The 19,370-nt window shown below is 33.2% G+C and overlaps 1 protein-coding gene across 5 annotated transcripts in view; it reads right to left on the bottom strand.

Annotated features, from left to right (window-relative positions):
* LOC140436593 (homeobox protein cut-like) overlaps positions 1-19,370 on the bottom strand; it is a 260,307-nt gene that overhangs the window by 34,139 nt on the left and 206,798 nt on the right. For all 5 annotated transcript variants that reach the window (XM_072525537.1, XM_072525539.1, XM_072525538.1 and 2 more), the window contains 2 exons: positions 9,727-9,908; positions 9,493-9,614 (listed from right to left, as the gene is read on the bottom strand). In XM_072525537.1, the coding sequence (XP_072381638.1) occupies positions 9,493-9,614; positions 9,727-9,908 (304 nt within the window). The remainder of the gene's footprint in view (positions 1-9,492; positions 9,615-9,726; positions 9,909-19,370) is intronic.

The raw sequence follows: 19,370 nt of genomic DNA, 5'->3' as shown, positions 1-19,370 counted from the left end.
ATTTAATAGGTTTCTAAATAGACTTCGAATACTTGTAAATATATTTTAAATCAACTAAATTAACTAAGATATCTATTGGTGGAAATCCAATAAAAGTGCTGCCCATCTATTTTCTAGTAAATAAAAATCCTATATACTCCACAAATATGCTCATAAATTTAACAAAAAACCCAGCGGCTGAGGTCACATTATCTACACAACGATCGTTTAAAAAGCAAACCCACACACGTTGACAGCATCACATCATAACAATAAAACTACTTTAAATATTCCAATCTTTGATTTATTTTATGTGGATTCCATTTCTCTATTAAAATCTATTTTCATATAACAAAATAACTTCGACCGAAGAGTTACGAGTCAACATTTACATCAAGTTTGAGAGACGGTTTATAACGGTAGTTAAGTTGGAAATGATCCTATAAATTTTCGAAGATACGGCGACGTGTTCTGAAAATGTGTGTACTCTTACGTTGGCACAATCTCCTTCTTCTTTTTTAGTAGTCTTAATCAAATCGTAGATACATGTATTTGAAATTGCTTTGATGTTTAGGGTGCCACCTTTCTTCATCCACTGAATCTATATTTTTACCCAAAATTATCAAGATAGAAACACCGAAAGGTACCGTTTACTCCAATATAAGTTATATAATATGATATATGATGGTGTTTACAGTTTCTATAATATGTGTTAATCTTTAAGCCTTTTTTTAACGTTCTACTTAATATCATTTCATTTATTTCCATTATACTGAACATAATCTGTCCTTTCTATTTCATTTCACATCTTCTGCCTATTTCAAAGTTTAGTGTAATAGGCTCAAAAGTGTCTTAAATACTTACATACTTTATATTACTGTTAAATTTATAGAATCACTCAACGTTGAATTCAATCAATAAATCAAAACAAATAGTACTATAATCAATGAACAATATCAGGAAGAATGTACTGACTATGCAAGTCTGATAGTTAATGCAAAAATAAGCGAAAATGAATGAAGTGACCACCACACTGTCACTCAAAAATTTAAAATAAACTAGGACAGCAATCAGCAACTAGGCAAAACACTATATAAATTCTTTAATAACCTTGGAACAAAGGGAGCATTAAAAAGTTTGCGAGTAATGGTTCAAAGATCTACAAATGTAGAAGAACTAGTTTTCATGTGTTTTATCGACTTCAAGAAAGCTTTTAACTAGGTCAATTAGTATAAAATGATTTAATCGTGCAGAAGATGCAAATTTGTGAGCAGGAGTTACGGAAATATTACGAAAAACGCCTTCCTCCTTTTTCTGTTTTTACAAAAGTTAACTACGTAACTACCGTAGGCAACAAATACATTCCCCCCAACCAAGAACTTAACCATAACGAAATACCGGACCTCTTAGACCAAACACTTACTCCACGACTAATTTTTGTAGACTTGAACGCACATAACCCTTCTTCTTCTTTGAGTGCCTCTCCTATCAGAGATTGGATATCATTAGGGCGATTCTAATTTTATTTACTGCTGTTTTGAATAATTCGTTAGTGGTACAGCCAAACCACTCTCTTAAATTTCTTATCCAGGACATTCTTCTACGGCCTGGATTTCTGCGTCCTTGGATTTTTCCTTGCATTATATTTTGTAGGAATGTGTACTTTTGTCCTCTCATCAGGTGGCCTAAGTATTCAAGTTTTCTCCTTTTTATATTCAGTATAACTTCTGGATCGTTATTTATTCTGCGTATTACCTCTTCATTTGTAATTTTATCCACCCAACTTATTTTTAGTATACGGCGGTAGCACCACATCTCAGAGCTTTCAAGATTTTTAACATTCCTCTGTTTAAAAGTCCATGCCTCAACACCGTAAAGCAAAGTACTAAATACATAGCATTTTAACATTCTAGTTCGTAGCTGAATACTAATATCACGATTATAAAATAATTTTTTCATTTTTATAAAGGTAGACCTAGCAATTTCAATACGTCTTTTTATCTCGTGATCTTGGTCACCTGTTTCATTGATGAGGGTTGCCAAGTATTTGTATTCGCTTACTTTTTCGAGTTGGGTATCGTTTATTGTGATACTAGTCTCATGTATTGGATTCTTACTGAAGGTCATATATTTGGCTTTTTTGACGTTCATCCTTATGCCGTAGTTATTACATATCTCATTCATACTTTCAACTAGATGTTGTAGATCTTCCGCTGTTCTTGCCATTATCACAGTATCGTCAGCATATCAAATGTTATTGATAACTTCTCCATTGACTATTATCCTTTCGTTTGCATGTGAGAGAGCTGTGGTATATTTGTTCGCTGTAGATATTAAAGAAGAGCGGTGACAATATACAACCCTGTCGTACTCCTCTACGTATTTTAATTTCGTTCGATATTTGGTCTTCTATTTTTATATTAGCTCGCTGATTCCAGTACAGATTAAATATTATTTGTATGTCTCTGGTGTCAATGTTCTTACTCTTCAGGATTTCTTTTTTTTTCAGAGTTTATTGTGGCGTACTTTGTCAAAGGCCTTTTCAAAGTCTACAAAGCAGGCATGTACATCTTGGTTGACATCTAGACATCTCTGTGTTAGGACGTTTAAGGCAAAGAGAGCTTCTCTTGTACCTAATACTTTTCTAAATCCCATCTGTGTATCGTTAATATCGATAGCTAACTTTTGATAGATTCGGTTGTGGACGACTCTAAGAAATATTTTAAGCAGATGACTTAAGATAGATAACTTACTAAACATACTGGAAACCGATGGATAATCATAAACACTTGTTAAAATAAGTATAAAACACAAGGAAGGGTCATATTTCCAAAAATTAATAGAATACGGTAAGGGCAGGTTGAAAAATATAAAATTTTGCATGTGAGTCTTAGTCCAAACGCCTTTCCAAAACGATTAAAGTGTATTATATCGATAAATCACTCCATCAGTATATATTTTAATATAAAAAGAGCTTCCATAGTATATCCGCATATACATATTGCTAATTATTAGTTATAAAATGATTTCACAATGCACGTCCGTGTAGCGAATAACAATAAAAGTTCAAATAGAATTTGTTCATAGTCGAGACCTTCGGCAGTCATAAAAATTCAATTACATTAACGTACTCGAAAAAAGAAACTAGTTCAAATTTCGTAAAAAATCAGAATCAACTGGCTCTCATAGTGACGAAATTAACCATACAATTGTTCATAAAAACAATAAAAACGTTGTTTCTCAAGAACTAGTAATAATAAATTAGGTTTCCTAAGGCAGCACATATACAACACAGATATTTAAACATATCGCTATGGTAATAAAAAGGTTACATGACATTTTAGAAAGGAAAACCACCTTCTGTTTAATTACCCGCTGTAATAATTTTTTTGAAGATAATTGTCTTTATTTCGACTGTAAATGGAGTCGTTATATCCTAATTTGTTTGTTGTTTCCGTGTTTGATCGCTAATGTTCCGATTTTTACAATGTATTAGTGACAAAAGTAAATTTTTGGGTAGTTTCACATCACAAATTATTTCTGACATCATATAATAGTTGTTAGACCTTCAAAAAACCGTCAAGTCAAACATTTCTACAAAGTAGAATTTATATCCTTTGAGAAAAAAATTATTTTTCTTCGAGACATACGAGCTTCAAATGTAATAGCAAATTTTTTTTTGATATATTGTATTCATGGTACTGTCAAAGCGATCCCTTATAGATTTGAACTAAACGAGTGAACACTTTTTGATTATGATTTATGATGTCCCCAAAATTATATTTCGTTTTCATACTTCTCTCTACGGGAAGATAAACCAAATATTATTTGAAAAATGTAAAAAAATTAATTTCCTTTATTTTTTCTCTTTCAGTTACCCCTCATTTAGATGTGCAATTTGGACCATTTTGACACATTTTTTGACTTAAAATTTTATATGGGATAGATGACTTTCTATTTGATAGTTGTATGGTTGCAATTTACTCGTAGTTGTCTTTTTTGCTCATTTATGCAGTTCCTAGTGATAGGGTAAGTTCTCTAATATTCTAATCGTAGTGTTTTCTTCATAATCATTGATCCTTAAAGACTTTTGCTCTCTTAATCTGGCAGTGCTTGAATCTCTAGAAAATGCACGTATAGATTCAAGATACACTAACATAATTAAAAACATATATGAAAATGCCACCATGCAGATAAAGCTGGACGAAAGCACAAAAACTAATCCCATAAGACTACAACGGGGAGTAAGACAAGGAGACACCATCTCTCCCAAACTATTTACCCTTGATCTAGAAGACATTTTTAAGAAACTAGAATGGAACAATAAGGGTATCAACGTCGACGGATCATACTTAAACCACTTGCGATTCGCAGATGACATAGTTTTAATAGCCGATAATATCCAAGAACTAAATGATATGTTACAACAATTAAATGCAGTTTCAGGAGCGGTAGGCTTAAAAATGAACTACAGCAAAACAAAAATACTGAGCCGAGACCAGACAAATATAACAATACAAAATCATATCATAGAAAATGTTGAACATTATGTATATCTAGGTCATGTTATCAAACTAGGAAAACCAAATCAAGATGCTGAAATTAAAAGAAGAACACAACTGGCATGGGACGCTTTCGGCAAATTAGCATATATCTTGAAAAACACCTCCATTCCTGTAAACTTAAAGAAAAAGGTGTATAACACATGCATACTACCAGTTTGTACTTACGGCTTGGAGACAGTAGCCCTTACCAAAAAATCTGCTAAAAAATTAGAAACAACGCAAAGAGCAATGGAACGAATCATGCTTGGAATATCACTAAGAGACAAGATTAGAAACACCGAGATAAGACGTAGAACGAAGATTAGGGATATTGTGGAAGAAATTGCAAAAATGAAATGGCGCTGGGCAGATCACGTAGCCCGATATAATGACAACAGGTGGACACGGAGAATTCTAGAATGGAGACCAAGGACGACAACAAGAAGCACGGGAAGACCTCAAAAAAGATGGGTAGATGACATAAGAACAGTGGCAGGCAAACAGTGGATTAGATTAGCGCAAGATAGAGAAAGATGGAAGCAATTGGGAGAGACCTACATTCAGGAGTGGATGGAAAATGGTTGACAAAGAAAAAGAATCTGGCTCCCAATGCTATTAATTTCATAAACTTGGACTTACTTTCCCTGGCAAGGTTAACTTTTTCTGCTGCAGTTTTGAAGATACTATTCTTATAATATATTGTGGATATAATCGCAACACCATCAGCGTAGGCTAATATTTGACCTTAGTATTCCTAAAGTCCTTGCTATATTTAATATTGACCTTCTCTTAGTACCCATTCTAAACACATATAATAAAGAATTGTAAAAAGGGTTCAAAATGGTTCCAGTCCTTTGGTTTCAGAGCAATCTAAGAGTTCACTGTTGCAAGTATGATCTACATACTTACGTTAATAACTATCAGTTTTATTTTTAAATTAAACTATCTCCTATACAAGATGCAGGTAAAGTAATATCCATTCTTTATTAGTCATCATCTACACTTCACTTGATTTAATTTCAAATGTTGGCATTTAAATACTTTATTATCTATTTTTTAATTTTATTTCTCTTTGGTTTATTACCTATTATATTCTATTGATATTAATAAAAGATAGCATTACTTTCGGAAGCCATTTATATAAAATAAAATAAAAAATATGGCCTATTATACTATTTTCCCATAATTTGCCGAAATTTCTTAATAAACTTAAGTTTTTTTAACCCATTAATATTCTAATACTCGAATCTACGAATCATCAAGCATCAAACAACCTCAATAAAATTCTATCTAGTCGAAACATCTACGTTTTTTGATTTTGATTCATGATTTCCTCTTCTATGCTCCAGAGGACCGATCTAATTAAAAATACAAAATTCGTATTAATTATTCTGTTGTGTTCATGAGTTATGTCTCACTTTTTTTGGGAAATTTGTGTTATGAGACTAACTGTACCAAACAATGAGATGTTATCTCCGTGGCTTTGTTGAGCTTCTTTGATTCGTACTAAAATTATTATTGGATTAAGCGCAGTGACGGACCAGCCACAAATTTCTTACGATTCTTAAAAATTGATGACACGATTCAACAATTCATATTTATCCTACATAAACGTTGTTGTTACATAAATATTTGTGTAATGTTTGCATAAATATTTTTTACAAATATTGCATCCAAACGATTAAAGTATTCTCAGTCAATTTTGTGATATTTTGGCAACTAATCAATTAAAAACAATGAGTTTGAAATTACAAAATCGCCATCGTAAGATCTCATCCCAGAAAGTTGGTTGGATTTTTGAAAAATTGGCATAACAGTTGTTTACGAAGTCGATTTCTCAGTGTATTACATAATTCTTCTTCTTCAGGTGCCATCTCCGCTACGGAGGTTGCCAATCATCATAGCTATTTTAATTTTTTAGGCAATAGCTCTAAATAGTTGTTTTGAGCTGCATCCAAACCATTCTCTCAGGTTCTTAAGCCATGAAATTCGTCTTCTTCCGATGCTTCTTCTGCCATCTATCTTTCCTTGCATTATGAGTCGCAGGATGCCATACTTCTCGTCCCGCATCACATGTCCGAGATACTGTAGCTTTCTTTCTTTAATTGTAAGTTCAACTTCCTTCTCTTTGCCTATTCTTCTCAGTACTTCATTGTTCGTAACTCTATCTACCCAGGAAACCCTCATAATTATTTTCATTATTTTCAATCGGACCATGTGTAAATACCTCTACTAACTTTTTATTACAATATTTTCTATTTGTGATAATTTATTCTACAACAACATCTAGAATTTTATGACAAAACAGGTTATAAAAACCGACGAGTACATGTTCTGTAACATACGACACCTTATTTCAAATTCTTTTTGTTTGTATTCTCCAATTGCGGCTCTGTATTATTTCTTACCAAATTATTATTAAATTGTACAGATAAAAATCACGTTGCTCACGATTTCGACACCAAGTAATCATTTTAATTGTTTTTGTAGTCATGGATACATATTGTTTCCTCCACTTTCTTTTCTAATTGTTCATCTAAAACGGTGCATTTTACTTAATGAGGGAAGTAAAAAATTTCGAACAATTTTAAAGGAATTAAGTGATATATCTTGTGTGACTTGAACGTTTATCATTACGGATTGTAGGCATAATTGTTCTCTAAAAAATATCTCAAACTGTTAAATTTCTACTGTTGCGGGCACGGATTGTTTTAATTGGAAGGCGAAATAATGTTGAAGTCAAGTATTACTGTTAAAATTAAGGATATATTTGTTAACCATATAAAAAATGTTAAAATTTTCAACCAGATGTGTTTCATGTAAGAGCTTAATGGTAGCAATAAAGAAGATGATTAAGAAAATGACGAAATCTCAACGGATAAACTCAAAAAGGTGATGAGATGTTTAAAAAACAACAAAGCATGTGCCCCAGGTGGAGTCCAAAATAAGCATACGTCAGTAATGTGTAGAAGAAAGGAGATCGAATATACTGTCATGTGTATTGGGTAAGGTATATGCTAAGAATTTAATAGAAAGGAAAATTAAAGATAATGCAGAACAGAATGGGTTCCAATCAGGTAGATCGTTTGTTGACAGTATTTTTAGCCTCAACCTAGTGATGTAGAATAGGTTGTCCCACAACTTTTAAACATGTGGTGTTTAAAGCAAAGCTTAAAGCAAAGATGCTGTATATCACCAATACTCTTTAAGATATATTTAGATAAAGACCTTACTACATGGAGGAGAAAATGCTAAAATATGGGTATACGAGTAGGCGACGACAAGATTTTCACATTTCATTTTGCAAACGATCAGGCTGTTCTAGCTGAGAATGAAATGAACGTAGAGTACACGTTTAGGAAATTGATCGAAGAGTCAATAAATAAGACATAAAAATAAAGTATTTTGTTGCTGAAGTTAATGGCCAAGATCTCTATAATAGGGACAGACAAAATCGAAGCTACAGATAGCTTTACGTACTTGGGTGTGAACTTGACATCAAATGTTGGAAGTGGCAATGAAATAATATCAAGAATGAATCAGGTACGTGTAGCCACAAGATAGCTAAACAGTTTGCTACGAAGTAGACATAAATAAACAAAATGAAATTCGTATGTATAAAACATCCATAATTAATGCAATGGAAATGGACTACTGGAGACGGTGATGTAGAAAAATAAGACTCGATAAAGAAAGAAACGAAAAAGTCAAAGAAATCATTGAAATAAAACAACTCGAGTGGTATGATCACCTGAAAAGGATTACGAATGATAGATGGTCACGAAAAATATGGAAGTGTATTCTTGCCACTAGGAGAAAGAGAGAAAGACCAAAAAGCTGCTGGAGAGGTGGTGTAAAGAAGGCCATGGAGAGAAGAGGTCTAAGTCTATATACACCACTTTCTGACAGTTGTTAAACGGAATCTACCGTCTACAATTAGAAGGAAACCTAATAGAAAATTGTAATAATTTGGAAAGAATTTGGGTATGTAAACTGAAAAAAGATTCTTTAGTAATGTTCTAAAATTAATCGGGTCCAAGAATTAGGATAAATTTTAAGGTTTTCAAATATACAGGGTGACAATTGGCAATAGGATGAATTTGAACTAAATGGTACAAAAGAAATTTGCAAGCAAATGTTATTTTATTAACATCAAAATGAAGCTTATATTATGCCATTTACAATCTAATTAAGTATGGAAAATAATGTCATCAAGATGGTAACCATCACGTTAAATGCAGTTTTCGATCCTCTTTATGAAATCCTCCATAACACGCTCTAACATCGCTCGATCAATAGTCAGATTTCCTGGCGAATTGCGTTCTCCAACTCAATCAAATTACGAGGCTTGCTAGCATATACACGACTCTTTAAATACCCCCATAGAAAAAAATCACAAATTGATAGGTCTGGAGACCTTGGAGGCCACGGCAAATCTTGGAAATTTGAAATAAGTTGTCCTGGGAATAGTTTGCGGAGAATATTTTTCTGCGTAGGTTTTGGAACCAAAAAATGTTGGATCATGTCAACGTAGCGAATAGAATTAACGGTGACGGTATGACCAGCCTCTTCGAAAAAATATGGCCCAATAATGCCAGTCGGACTAATGGCACAGCACACTGTGACTTTTTGAGAACGTAAAGGATGCTCATGAAGATTTCGTGGGTTTTCAGGAGGCCAGCAGCTGTAATTCTGTTTATTAACGGTTCCGTCCAAATGAAAATGAGCTTCGTCGCTCATTAGAAGATGCTGGAAGAACGCGGATATCAGGAGAATACTGATTTGGATAAAAACTATATGCTGAAAATTACTTTGCAATTCAAGAGAACTAGTACAAATAACCAAAGACCAAACCATTAGTATCGGTTCTTAAAAATAGTCTGCAAAAACTAACCCTCAATATCATATGAGTTTCATTAATAAAACAAATTACATTTAGTTTTACTTAAATACTACAGTGAATAGTTACCTTCAATCTCCCGTGAAGGTGATTTATCCGTAGTGTCTTGTACAGAAAGATTTTTTGATTTTTCTAACAATAATTCTATATTTTTCCCTTCGGGAGTATTGGCTAAGTCGGATCGCAATATACTGCAAAGAAAACAACGCATTAGTAAAGTAAACTAACTAGCTGATGTTTGTAAAGACGGTTCCTACTTTGTCTCTCAGTATGACCAGTATACACTAAAAATCAAAAGCTTACCTGATTTCTCTTTTCATTTCTTCATAATCCTTTTGTAAATCCAATTTGTTTTCTAATCGTACAATCTGTTGCCGTTTTTGTTCCAATTGGTCTTCTAAAATAGTAATTTGGGACATGGACGACTCTTGAAGTTTCGTCAGACATCCCTGTAGCCTTTGTATTTCTTCTACTAGTTGATTTATCTGCAACAAAAGAAAGGAAGCGATAAGTAAAATGTGAGAAAACGACAAAAATGTGGTCACTAGAACATTGTTTGAAATTGTTTTATGAAACTTTTGATCATCTCCTGTTAAAAGTAAATTAGTAAGGAAAGCGGTGGTTTCTTAAAGAGCTTTATTCAAAATTTATTAAAATTAAAGTTTTACAGCAATTTAACATGGTTAAAATCTTATGGAATGCATATAAATAGTATGTAATGAATAAAATTTCGGTCTATGCATCAACTGCTATAATACAAGTTAAATAATTTGGGAGACCAAATACCTCAGTGTCATATTTTTTTTAATAGTAGCAAAGGGCTTTTATAATGTTTTGTTGAGGTTTTTATTAACCGTACAACTCTTTTGCTAGATACTTCAAACATTATTATAAAAGTTTTGAACAGAATTCTGACACAAAAAGTGTAAGGCAACGTGAGAAGCTGAGGCATGAATCTGACTTGATTGTTGCGCTCTTGCCGTCAATACACAAGGGCACAGAGAACCATGAATTATCCTGAAACAAATAAATTCACTGATCGTATTATCGATTTATTTCCGTTCACTAAAGGCAACCCTATATCATGAATATTGCAATATACATTCTGAGAAACATTTCTCAATTAATCGAGCAGAAGGGTGCCTCTCCACCCCATGAAATTAATCAATGCATCTGAAATTCACCTTATAGGGTAGGATTAATATAATGTCTTCATTTTCCGTAGCAATTGATTGATTTTGATGCTACGTCATCACTAATTGTAAGTTTGTGTAGTAAGTTTCTTAGGATATTGGATTTTGGAGGGCGAAAGCGAAACTCTTCGATTGGAATGAAATGATTACTTCGCGCTAATATCGATTACGTCGATACAGGTGAAAAATTTGATATAATATAAAAGACACGCTTTTACATAACTTTCTAAAGAAAATTAACTTAAAACTTAATCAAACTTAGGTATATGCTATTAACTTAATAAATATATATAATGCAAATGTCTTCTGTTCTTTTTTTGTATAGACATGGCTGTCTGTTTTTTAATGTGTAAGTTGTCAGTCCATCGTTTTCGTGGTCTTCCTAGTGATCCTCTTCTTATTGAGGAACCGTCTCTCTCGTCCGCATAGCAGATTATTTTAAGTTGTTTTTCTTCCGTTTGGTATACTTTTTAAGTTCTTACTTTTTTTATTATTTCATCCATTATCGGGTTTCAGGTTGAACAATAGAGAACTCTAAGAATCCTCCTCTATTATCCCATTGCCAGCTTCAATCGGGACAGTTAGTTCTTCTTCCACTTTTACTTTTATTGTTTTGTTCTGATATTTTTGATCGTTTTGATTATTTCTCTTGCGTATAATAAGTAGATAACTTGCCTCGGTATAAATATAGCGTCGGTGCATGATCCTCCAGACCTTGATAATGCAAACGGGTCTGTGTTTATCCAATAATTTAGCTGTAGTGGCTAAACTAAGAATAATTTAATAGAAGTCTAGAAGGATAAAAATTTAAGTAAACTCTAGAGATATATTAAGAAAAATACACGAGTTATTAGAGTTTAGACCAACTGTTTCGCTAAGGTGTAAACTTTATCAACTTAAAGGTTTAAATTAAACAAGGGAACACGAATAAAGATATTTCAAACAAAATAGACAAGAAAATGAAAAAATATAGAAGTTTTAAAGAAATCAAGAATTTATAAAGCAGTATACAGTGAAAAAACAAACATAGAAATCATAGAATCATCTATACCATAGTACCATAATTGTAGCGAGTGACTCACATTTTCAATGTTGACCTTTGCGGGTCTGAGGGGAAACTAAATCGAGTTATAGGCGTGAGATGTACCGTATAAAACTAATACAGTCGAAAAAGAATATATAGGACTTGAAGTGATAGCACTGTATGAACACACCCCAAAATTATTGGCTATTTCGTAAACATTGGCAACTTAAGATACAATGTATTAAAAGTGACATCTCTCCCGTTACATCAACTTTTTTCACTATTTTGAAGTGACACTCAAAGACACAGAAAAGTGGGACCAGAGAGTTGGCATGCTCACCAACAACAATAATTACCATTGATACCAAGCTAAACTGTATCCTAAATGAGATGATAGATCTCGCAGCATCACCTTCAAAATAGTTGCATATAAGATATGGGACACAAGGTGCTTAAAGGTAAGCACATCGAACCTCTGGTATTATACAAGTTACATTTAGCTATCTTATGCGGCGGTTATCGATGTGAGTATATAATAAATCAAACGAATTTTATAAAACTATCACCAAGATGCATTGCTCTGACACGGAATATAACATTGTTCACATCCAGTAGCCGATCGAAACAATCAACGGAATTCAACGGCTTCAGTAAGCCCTCTTGAAGAATTTTTGTGGAGACGAATACTCAAACAAATCAACATGCTTAGTCTTAACATTGGTGTCAGGGGACATATAATTTTAAATCATACTACTCGACACAGAGCAAGTAGACCAAGATATATTCAGACATGTTTAGAAAACCAGTGCCTGCGTGGAAAACTCATCATTGGATTCACCTCATTTATCTACAGTGCAATACGCTGAAAAAGACATTTGTGTCGTACAAATAATTTTCATACACGAGGCATTATCTTGCATAAAGGAAAAGAAACACATGTGTTAATTATAATTTTAGGTAAAGATTAAAAACTGGGATCGACCACGATTTGGAGCGTAGTCTTTTAATATTTGTACCTTAGTTAACACGTTAGTCATCGCTGTATGAAATGTCGTTTAAGTGTGTGTACTTATCTTAAACTACCAATAAATAATTGTTTTTTTTTCCACACTACTACAAGAGACTGTGTCTTTCATCTTCTATCGAAAACAACGGACAAAGGGCATTGCATTTATACACTTATTGTAAGATATCTTTAAGGATGACTACCAGAGAACCTTCTTCCATATGTTATTAAATGCAATATTATTATGTAGGTGCAAATTCATTTTATTTTTTATATTTTTTGGATAAATGTCTCAATTTAATGATTTTATTTTGTTCTTTTATTAAATAAAAATTAATTTCTAATAAAGTTGTTAGGACTTTGGCATATAGAACTCCCCTCGTATTTAACTGCTCCAATCGACAGCACCCGGTCTGAGCTTAACTCCAACTCTAAAAGCACGATATGCAAAAACCCCAACCCTTGTAAGGTATCGGTTTGAATTATTGTTTTAAATATATCAACCCTGAATTCCCCTTCTGTTCGATTTTATTTTTTACTTTTAATAGCCCTGCGTCGGATTATAAAACTAAGGGTTTCCGACCCAAAAAAACTCCGGATGAATTATGCCTCGAAGTGGAAACGAAGAAGACGATTTTTCATTTCGAAGGTATTGTTATCGCAGATCCTATTGCTCACTTCGAACTCAAATTATAAGACAAACGAGCCGTTGGATATGTTGGCTATTATTTTGTCGAAACATTGGGAAAACAGCAATTTTTTATTTAATAAATTTAATATTTAATATGTTCTTCAAAGATCAAGAAAAATTAAAAAAAAGGTAATCTTCAATTAATTTTTTTTTTAATTTTGGCGAAGGAGCTGGTGCAAAATTATTTAATTTGGCGCCTATTCAACTGCTTGTTTTTAGCTATTGCTTTTAAGCACGTTAATAAGGCGACTATTTATGAAAAAAAAAATAAAAGAAAAGATAAGGTTACTTTTGGCAATCATGTTATTATATTATGTATCATTAAGTAGATATACATACAGTGGTAAACAGCAATGGAAGAATATTAGCATGTTCATCAGTGATAAACCTTTACTAAAATATGTCGATCTTATGACATAGATTTCACAGTTTATTCTATATACCTTTCCCTAAAGAAATTGCTTCCACTTTGATCAATTATAATATTTACGGACGCCTGAGAATCTTTCTCACCTTTTAAGTGATTAATCACTTCAATTCAATCTCTAAAAGTGTGATATTAAACAAAAAAAATTAGAATGACTTCTAAATTATTTGGACACATAAAATTTACAACAATTCGACATTAAAAGCGAGAGAAACCCACAGTGGACGCATTTAATTAAATATTTCGAACACGAAAGTGGTAAATGATTAAAAACAATCATAAAAAACTGAGCCGTTTCGTTCGGTAGCAATGACTTATGAAATCGCCTTTGACTCACCCTAAAAATTCGCGGACCAGTGCGATTATTGGCCGGGTGTAGTCATTTTCTGCGACGAGAGTTCGTCAGGACCGCTGGCGGTATATTATTTTTTGTTTTGATCGCCAATAAATTCTGTTGTTATCACGAAAGGTGATACGGAGCGAGGTAGGACTTACTTCGGATTGAGAATTGTCAATACGAGGGTGTGATTACATTTTTATCAATGACAATGAAACTTAAAGGCAGAACATTATTTATTAGAGTATTTAATATTTATTTAATAATCACGATACATGATATTTCATTTTTCAGGTGTCAAATCAATTTTTGCATTATGTCTTTCTGATGAATGTCTTTCTAATGAAGAAAATATAATTGTAATGGGAGATCTAAACGGTAGAGTCGGAAATAATAACAATGGAATTGAGGAATGCATGGGAAAAGAAGGAGAAGAAATACGAAACAAAAATGGTGAAAGAATAATAGAAATATGTATGGAGAATAAACTTGTTATAACAAATACAAAATTTAAACATAAAAAAGTACACAAATACACGAGAGTACAAGAAAGTAGAAATGAAAAATCAATCATAGATTACTTTTTGGTAAGTAGCAACAAATGGAAAAGAGTACAAGACACGAAAGTCAAAAGAGGCTCAGAGATTGGCAGTGATCATCATCTAGTAATAATGAGAATGAGAACAGCAAAAGAAAATGAAGAAAAGAGGAGAAAGGTAGTAAATGAAAAAGTAAAAAGCTACAAATTAAAAGAAGAAAGATATAAGAAGATATTCCAAGAAAAACTAGACAATTTTGAAAGGTAGGACAAAAACTGCAAGTATAGAAGAAAAGTGGGAAAATCTCAAGACCAGCTTAATCATAGCTGCTGAGGAAACTTGCGGGAAGACAAAAATAGCAAATAATAGCATGAGGAGAACTCAATGGTGGACGTACGAAATACGAAGGAAAGTAAAGAACAAAAAAGAAAAATGGAAGAGATATCTAAGTACAAAGCGCCCTGAAGATTATGAGGCATATAAAGAAAAAAGAAAAGAGGTTAAAATAGCTGTGAAAGCAGAAAATGAAAGGTCATGGGAAAAGTTTGGACTAAAAATGACAAATAATTATAGAGAAAACCAAAAACTCTTCTATGGCGCATTAAAACAGCTCAGACAAAAGAAAGAACACATGATGCCGAATATAAAAGACAGGAATGGAAAGGTAATAACAGAAGAAAACCAAATAATGGAAAGATGGAGAGAACATTTCAAAGAGCTAACTCATACAGACGTAGACAACATAGTGGAGATACAAGAAATTAATGAAGAACAAAAAGTAGAACCCATAGCAACAGAGGAACTAGAAAAGGCAATTGAAAGAGTTAAATTAGGCAAAGCACCAGGCAAGGATGATATCACCCCGGAAATGATAAAATTCATGGGAATAGAGGGAGTGGACAGCATGAAAGAACTAATGAATGATATCATAAAGAGAGCAGAAATACCACAGGACTGGAAGAAAGACATTATACTACCAATACACAAAAAGGGCGACAAGAGAAACTGTAATAATTACCGAGGTATTACTATATCAAGTATTCCTGGGAAGGTATTCGTAAGAATAATAGAAACAAGAATAAAAACCCAAATAGAACCAACTATGGAAGATACACAATGTGGATTCAGGAAGGACAGAAGCACGCAAGACCATATATTCACAATAAGACAAATAAGTGAGAAAGTAATCAATAAAAATAGAGAAATACATATATGCTTTATTGATCTGGAAAAGGCGTTTGACAGAATACAAAGAAAGGTCGTATGGACGACATTAAAGGAAAGAGGAGTTGACAGAATAACAATTGATGTAATAAAGGATATGTACAATAATAATACAAATACGGTGAGAACGAACAACGAGGAATCCGAAGAATTTATTACAAGTCAAGGCGTCAAACAGGGATGCGTGTTGAGCCCACTGCTGTTCTCATTGGTACTGGATGAAGCAATAAAGAAAGCCAAGAGAAAAATGAGAAAACTAACATTAGGACACTGGCAAATGAAACAGACTCAACTATCAGAGCTTCTATTTGCAGACGATATGGTTTTGATAGCAGGAAACAGAGAAGACCTACAGAACAACCTTGAAATCCTAGAAGAAGAACTGTCAAACATAAATATGAAAATAAATGCAGAGAAAACAAAAACAATGATAATTTCAAATAAGAGAAAGACACACGCAATACAATTAAACGGAAAACAACTAGAACAAGTGGAACATTTTAAATACCTAGGAGCAATAATTGAATCAAACGGTACACAAGACATGGAAATAAATGAGAGAATGGGACGAACAGGAAGCTTATTTAACACTATGAAAACAACATTTTTGGGGAAAAAAGAAATACCGGAGAAGGTAAAAACGGCAGTCGTTAAATCAGTAGTTAGACCTACGATCATCTATAATAGCGAGTCATGGACATTGACTGGGAGACAAAAATCTCGAGTCAATGCTATGGAAATGAGGTTCCTGAGGAAAATAGCAAACAAAAAGAGGATAGACAAAATACGAAACGAAACAATCAGACAAAACCTAAAACTAGAACCAATAAATGAAAAAATAGTAGAGGGGCAACTAAGATGGTTCGGGCACGTGTGTAGAATGTCGAATGAAAGATTAACAAAACGAGTGTTTGAAACGAGAATGCAAGGGAAAAACAAACGAGGAAGACCAAGAGTTAGGTGGGTAGACGAAATCAGAAAAGAAGTTGAGAAAAAAGGATTGACATGGGAAAGTGCACGAAATCTAAGACAAGACCGGATAGCATGGAGACAACAGTGCAAATCTTAACCCCACCAGCCTTACACCTAACGGTAGAAAGGCTTAGGACTAAGTAAGTAAGTAAGTAAGTTAATAATCACGATACATGATATTTCATTTTTCAGGTGTCAAATCAATTTTTGGATTATGTCTTTCTTTCTTTTTAGTCACCCAATAAATCTAATTAACGGATTTGAAAACAAGTATTGTCGAACGATCGAAATAAATGTCGTTTGACTCAATTTCTCTGAGTATTTAAAAGAAAATTTATGGAAAAATAGTTACATAAGAGTTTCGAAATAGAAGAGTATTTGTTCGTAAAGCAGCATTCGAATTAGTATTGGACTTTTGTAAAAAATATAGATTTATGTAAAGAAGCATATTTAGCATTTGAAAAAAAAAAATGAAAACAAAATATTTATTTGGACGAATGAACAAAAAAACTTTTATTAAAAATCAGTGGATTAAAAACTGTGATAAAGGACTTATACAGTTTCTACACCAACCATAATCATTTTCTTATTTAAGCATCCTATCTACTTTATTTACACATTTACTGTTTATAGCTGAATAACCAGTGTTAATTAAATAGCTTGTTTCTAAGAATATATTATACCGTAAATTCTACCATGAGTCACTAACCGTTGTTAAAAATTGTAATTAAACATATACGCCACTATCAACGTGTCAACTGGATGATAATCAAACAAAAGACAGAACACATACCGCCACTGAATAAGTATATCAGGTAAATGATAAAGGAGCGGAAATTGTTTTTTATTTATACTTTCGAGAGTGATAAGGTTGAAGTGTTAAGAAATTTAGTTATTTTATAATTGGAAGGTTTCAATACTTCCTCTTCTTCTCCAAGTTCCTCTTCTATCGGAGATTGGAAATCATTCTAACAATTATAATTTTGTTCAATTTTTTTTGTTCAAAGTTCAAGTTAACATCATTTAATTATAACATCGTAGCATTCTTATCCGCAGCGTTATATTGGTATTACCATCACAAAAAAGTTTTTTGTGCATCTAATGAGCATCTATTTTTTTTTGTTTGATCGCTTTGTTTGCTTAATTTCGGGATTAACTAGTATTAGTTAATCTGTGGTATTTTGTGCTTTCGAAATTATTATGAACTTAGTTTTCTTCAGATTTATTTTTAATCCATAATTTTTCTAGTGTTCACTCCAAAAGGACGGTGTCCTTGAGTGGCTTACCGTTTATTATTAGGCCCTCACTGAATATATAAATTAAACAACAATGGTGAAAGAATACACGCTTGGCGCATGGTACAACGAATCTGGTTGTCCTCAGTTAGTTCATATTTAACTTTTGCTGTTCAATGCCAGTTACAGCTCCTGCTCAAATTATTAGACTCACTCGAAAAATTTAAGTTTTTTGCATTCCAAGCACCTTAAAAGTATCTTCATGTGTATTTCAATCGCCAGTTCTTCTTCTTCTTCTTCTCATTGCGCCGTGTCCTTTCGAAGGTTGGCGATCCAAATGGCAATTGTAGTTTTGGAAACTGCTGCGCGAAAGATCTCTGCGGATGAGCGGTCGAACCATCTCCTCAGGTCTTTCAGCCGCGAGTTCTGGCGTCTTCCTACTGATCTTTTGCCCTTCCAGTATAACTTGAAGTAATTCATATCTTTCGCCTCTCAGCACATGACCCAAGTATTGCATTTTCCTCTCTTTGATTATTCTTAGTAATTCTTTTTGTTTACACATGCGACGAAGTACCTCAACATTAGTAACTCTTTGTACCCATGGAATCCTCAACATTCGTCTGTATATATACATCTCAAAGGCATCTATTCTTTTTTCTATTTCAGAGTCCATTGTCCAACTTTCACAGCCATACAGTAAGATAGAAAAAACGTAACATCTGATCATTCGGATTCTAAGCTGTAGAGTAAGGTCTGATCTTGTAAAAAATGTTTTAATGCTCATGAATGTTTTCCTTGCTTGTTCGATTCTTGATAGGATTTCTTTTTTTGGATTACACTGACTATTGATATTTGTTCCCAAATATTTTATGGAATTTACCTGTTCTATTATTTGACCCTTGGCATACACCTGTACGTTTATTGGTGTCTTTGAAAATACTAAAGTTTTAGTTTTGGAAACGTTTAGATGTAAACCGAACATTTCGCTGTGGTGAACTACCGCATTTATTATATTTTGTAGTTCTTGTGCGTTGCTTGCTATTAAGACGGTATCATCAGCATATCTAATGTTGTCTATGCTGATTCCGTTAATCTTAATTCCGCCTTGGACCTCGTCTAATGCTTCTCTGAATATAGACTCCGAATACAAATTAAAGAGTAGCGGTGATAAGACGCAACCCTGTCTCACTCCTCGTCGGATTTGTATGTCTTCGGATGTTGTGTGCTCTATTTCAATTGTTGCCGTTTGGTGCCAGTATAGTTCTGAGATAATTCGCAAGTCTTGTTCGTCAACTCCAG

Source organism: Diabrotica undecimpunctata, chromosome 3 (genome assembly GCF_040954645.1).
Source record: "Diabrotica undecimpunctata isolate CICGRU chromosome 3, icDiaUnde3, whole genome shotgun sequence".
Taxonomy (NCBI): domain Eukaryota; kingdom Metazoa; phylum Arthropoda; class Insecta; order Coleoptera; family Chrysomelidae; genus Diabrotica; species Diabrotica undecimpunctata.
Note: the sequence above shows the minus strand (reverse complement) of the source record. Positions and strands in the feature narration are given on the sequence as shown.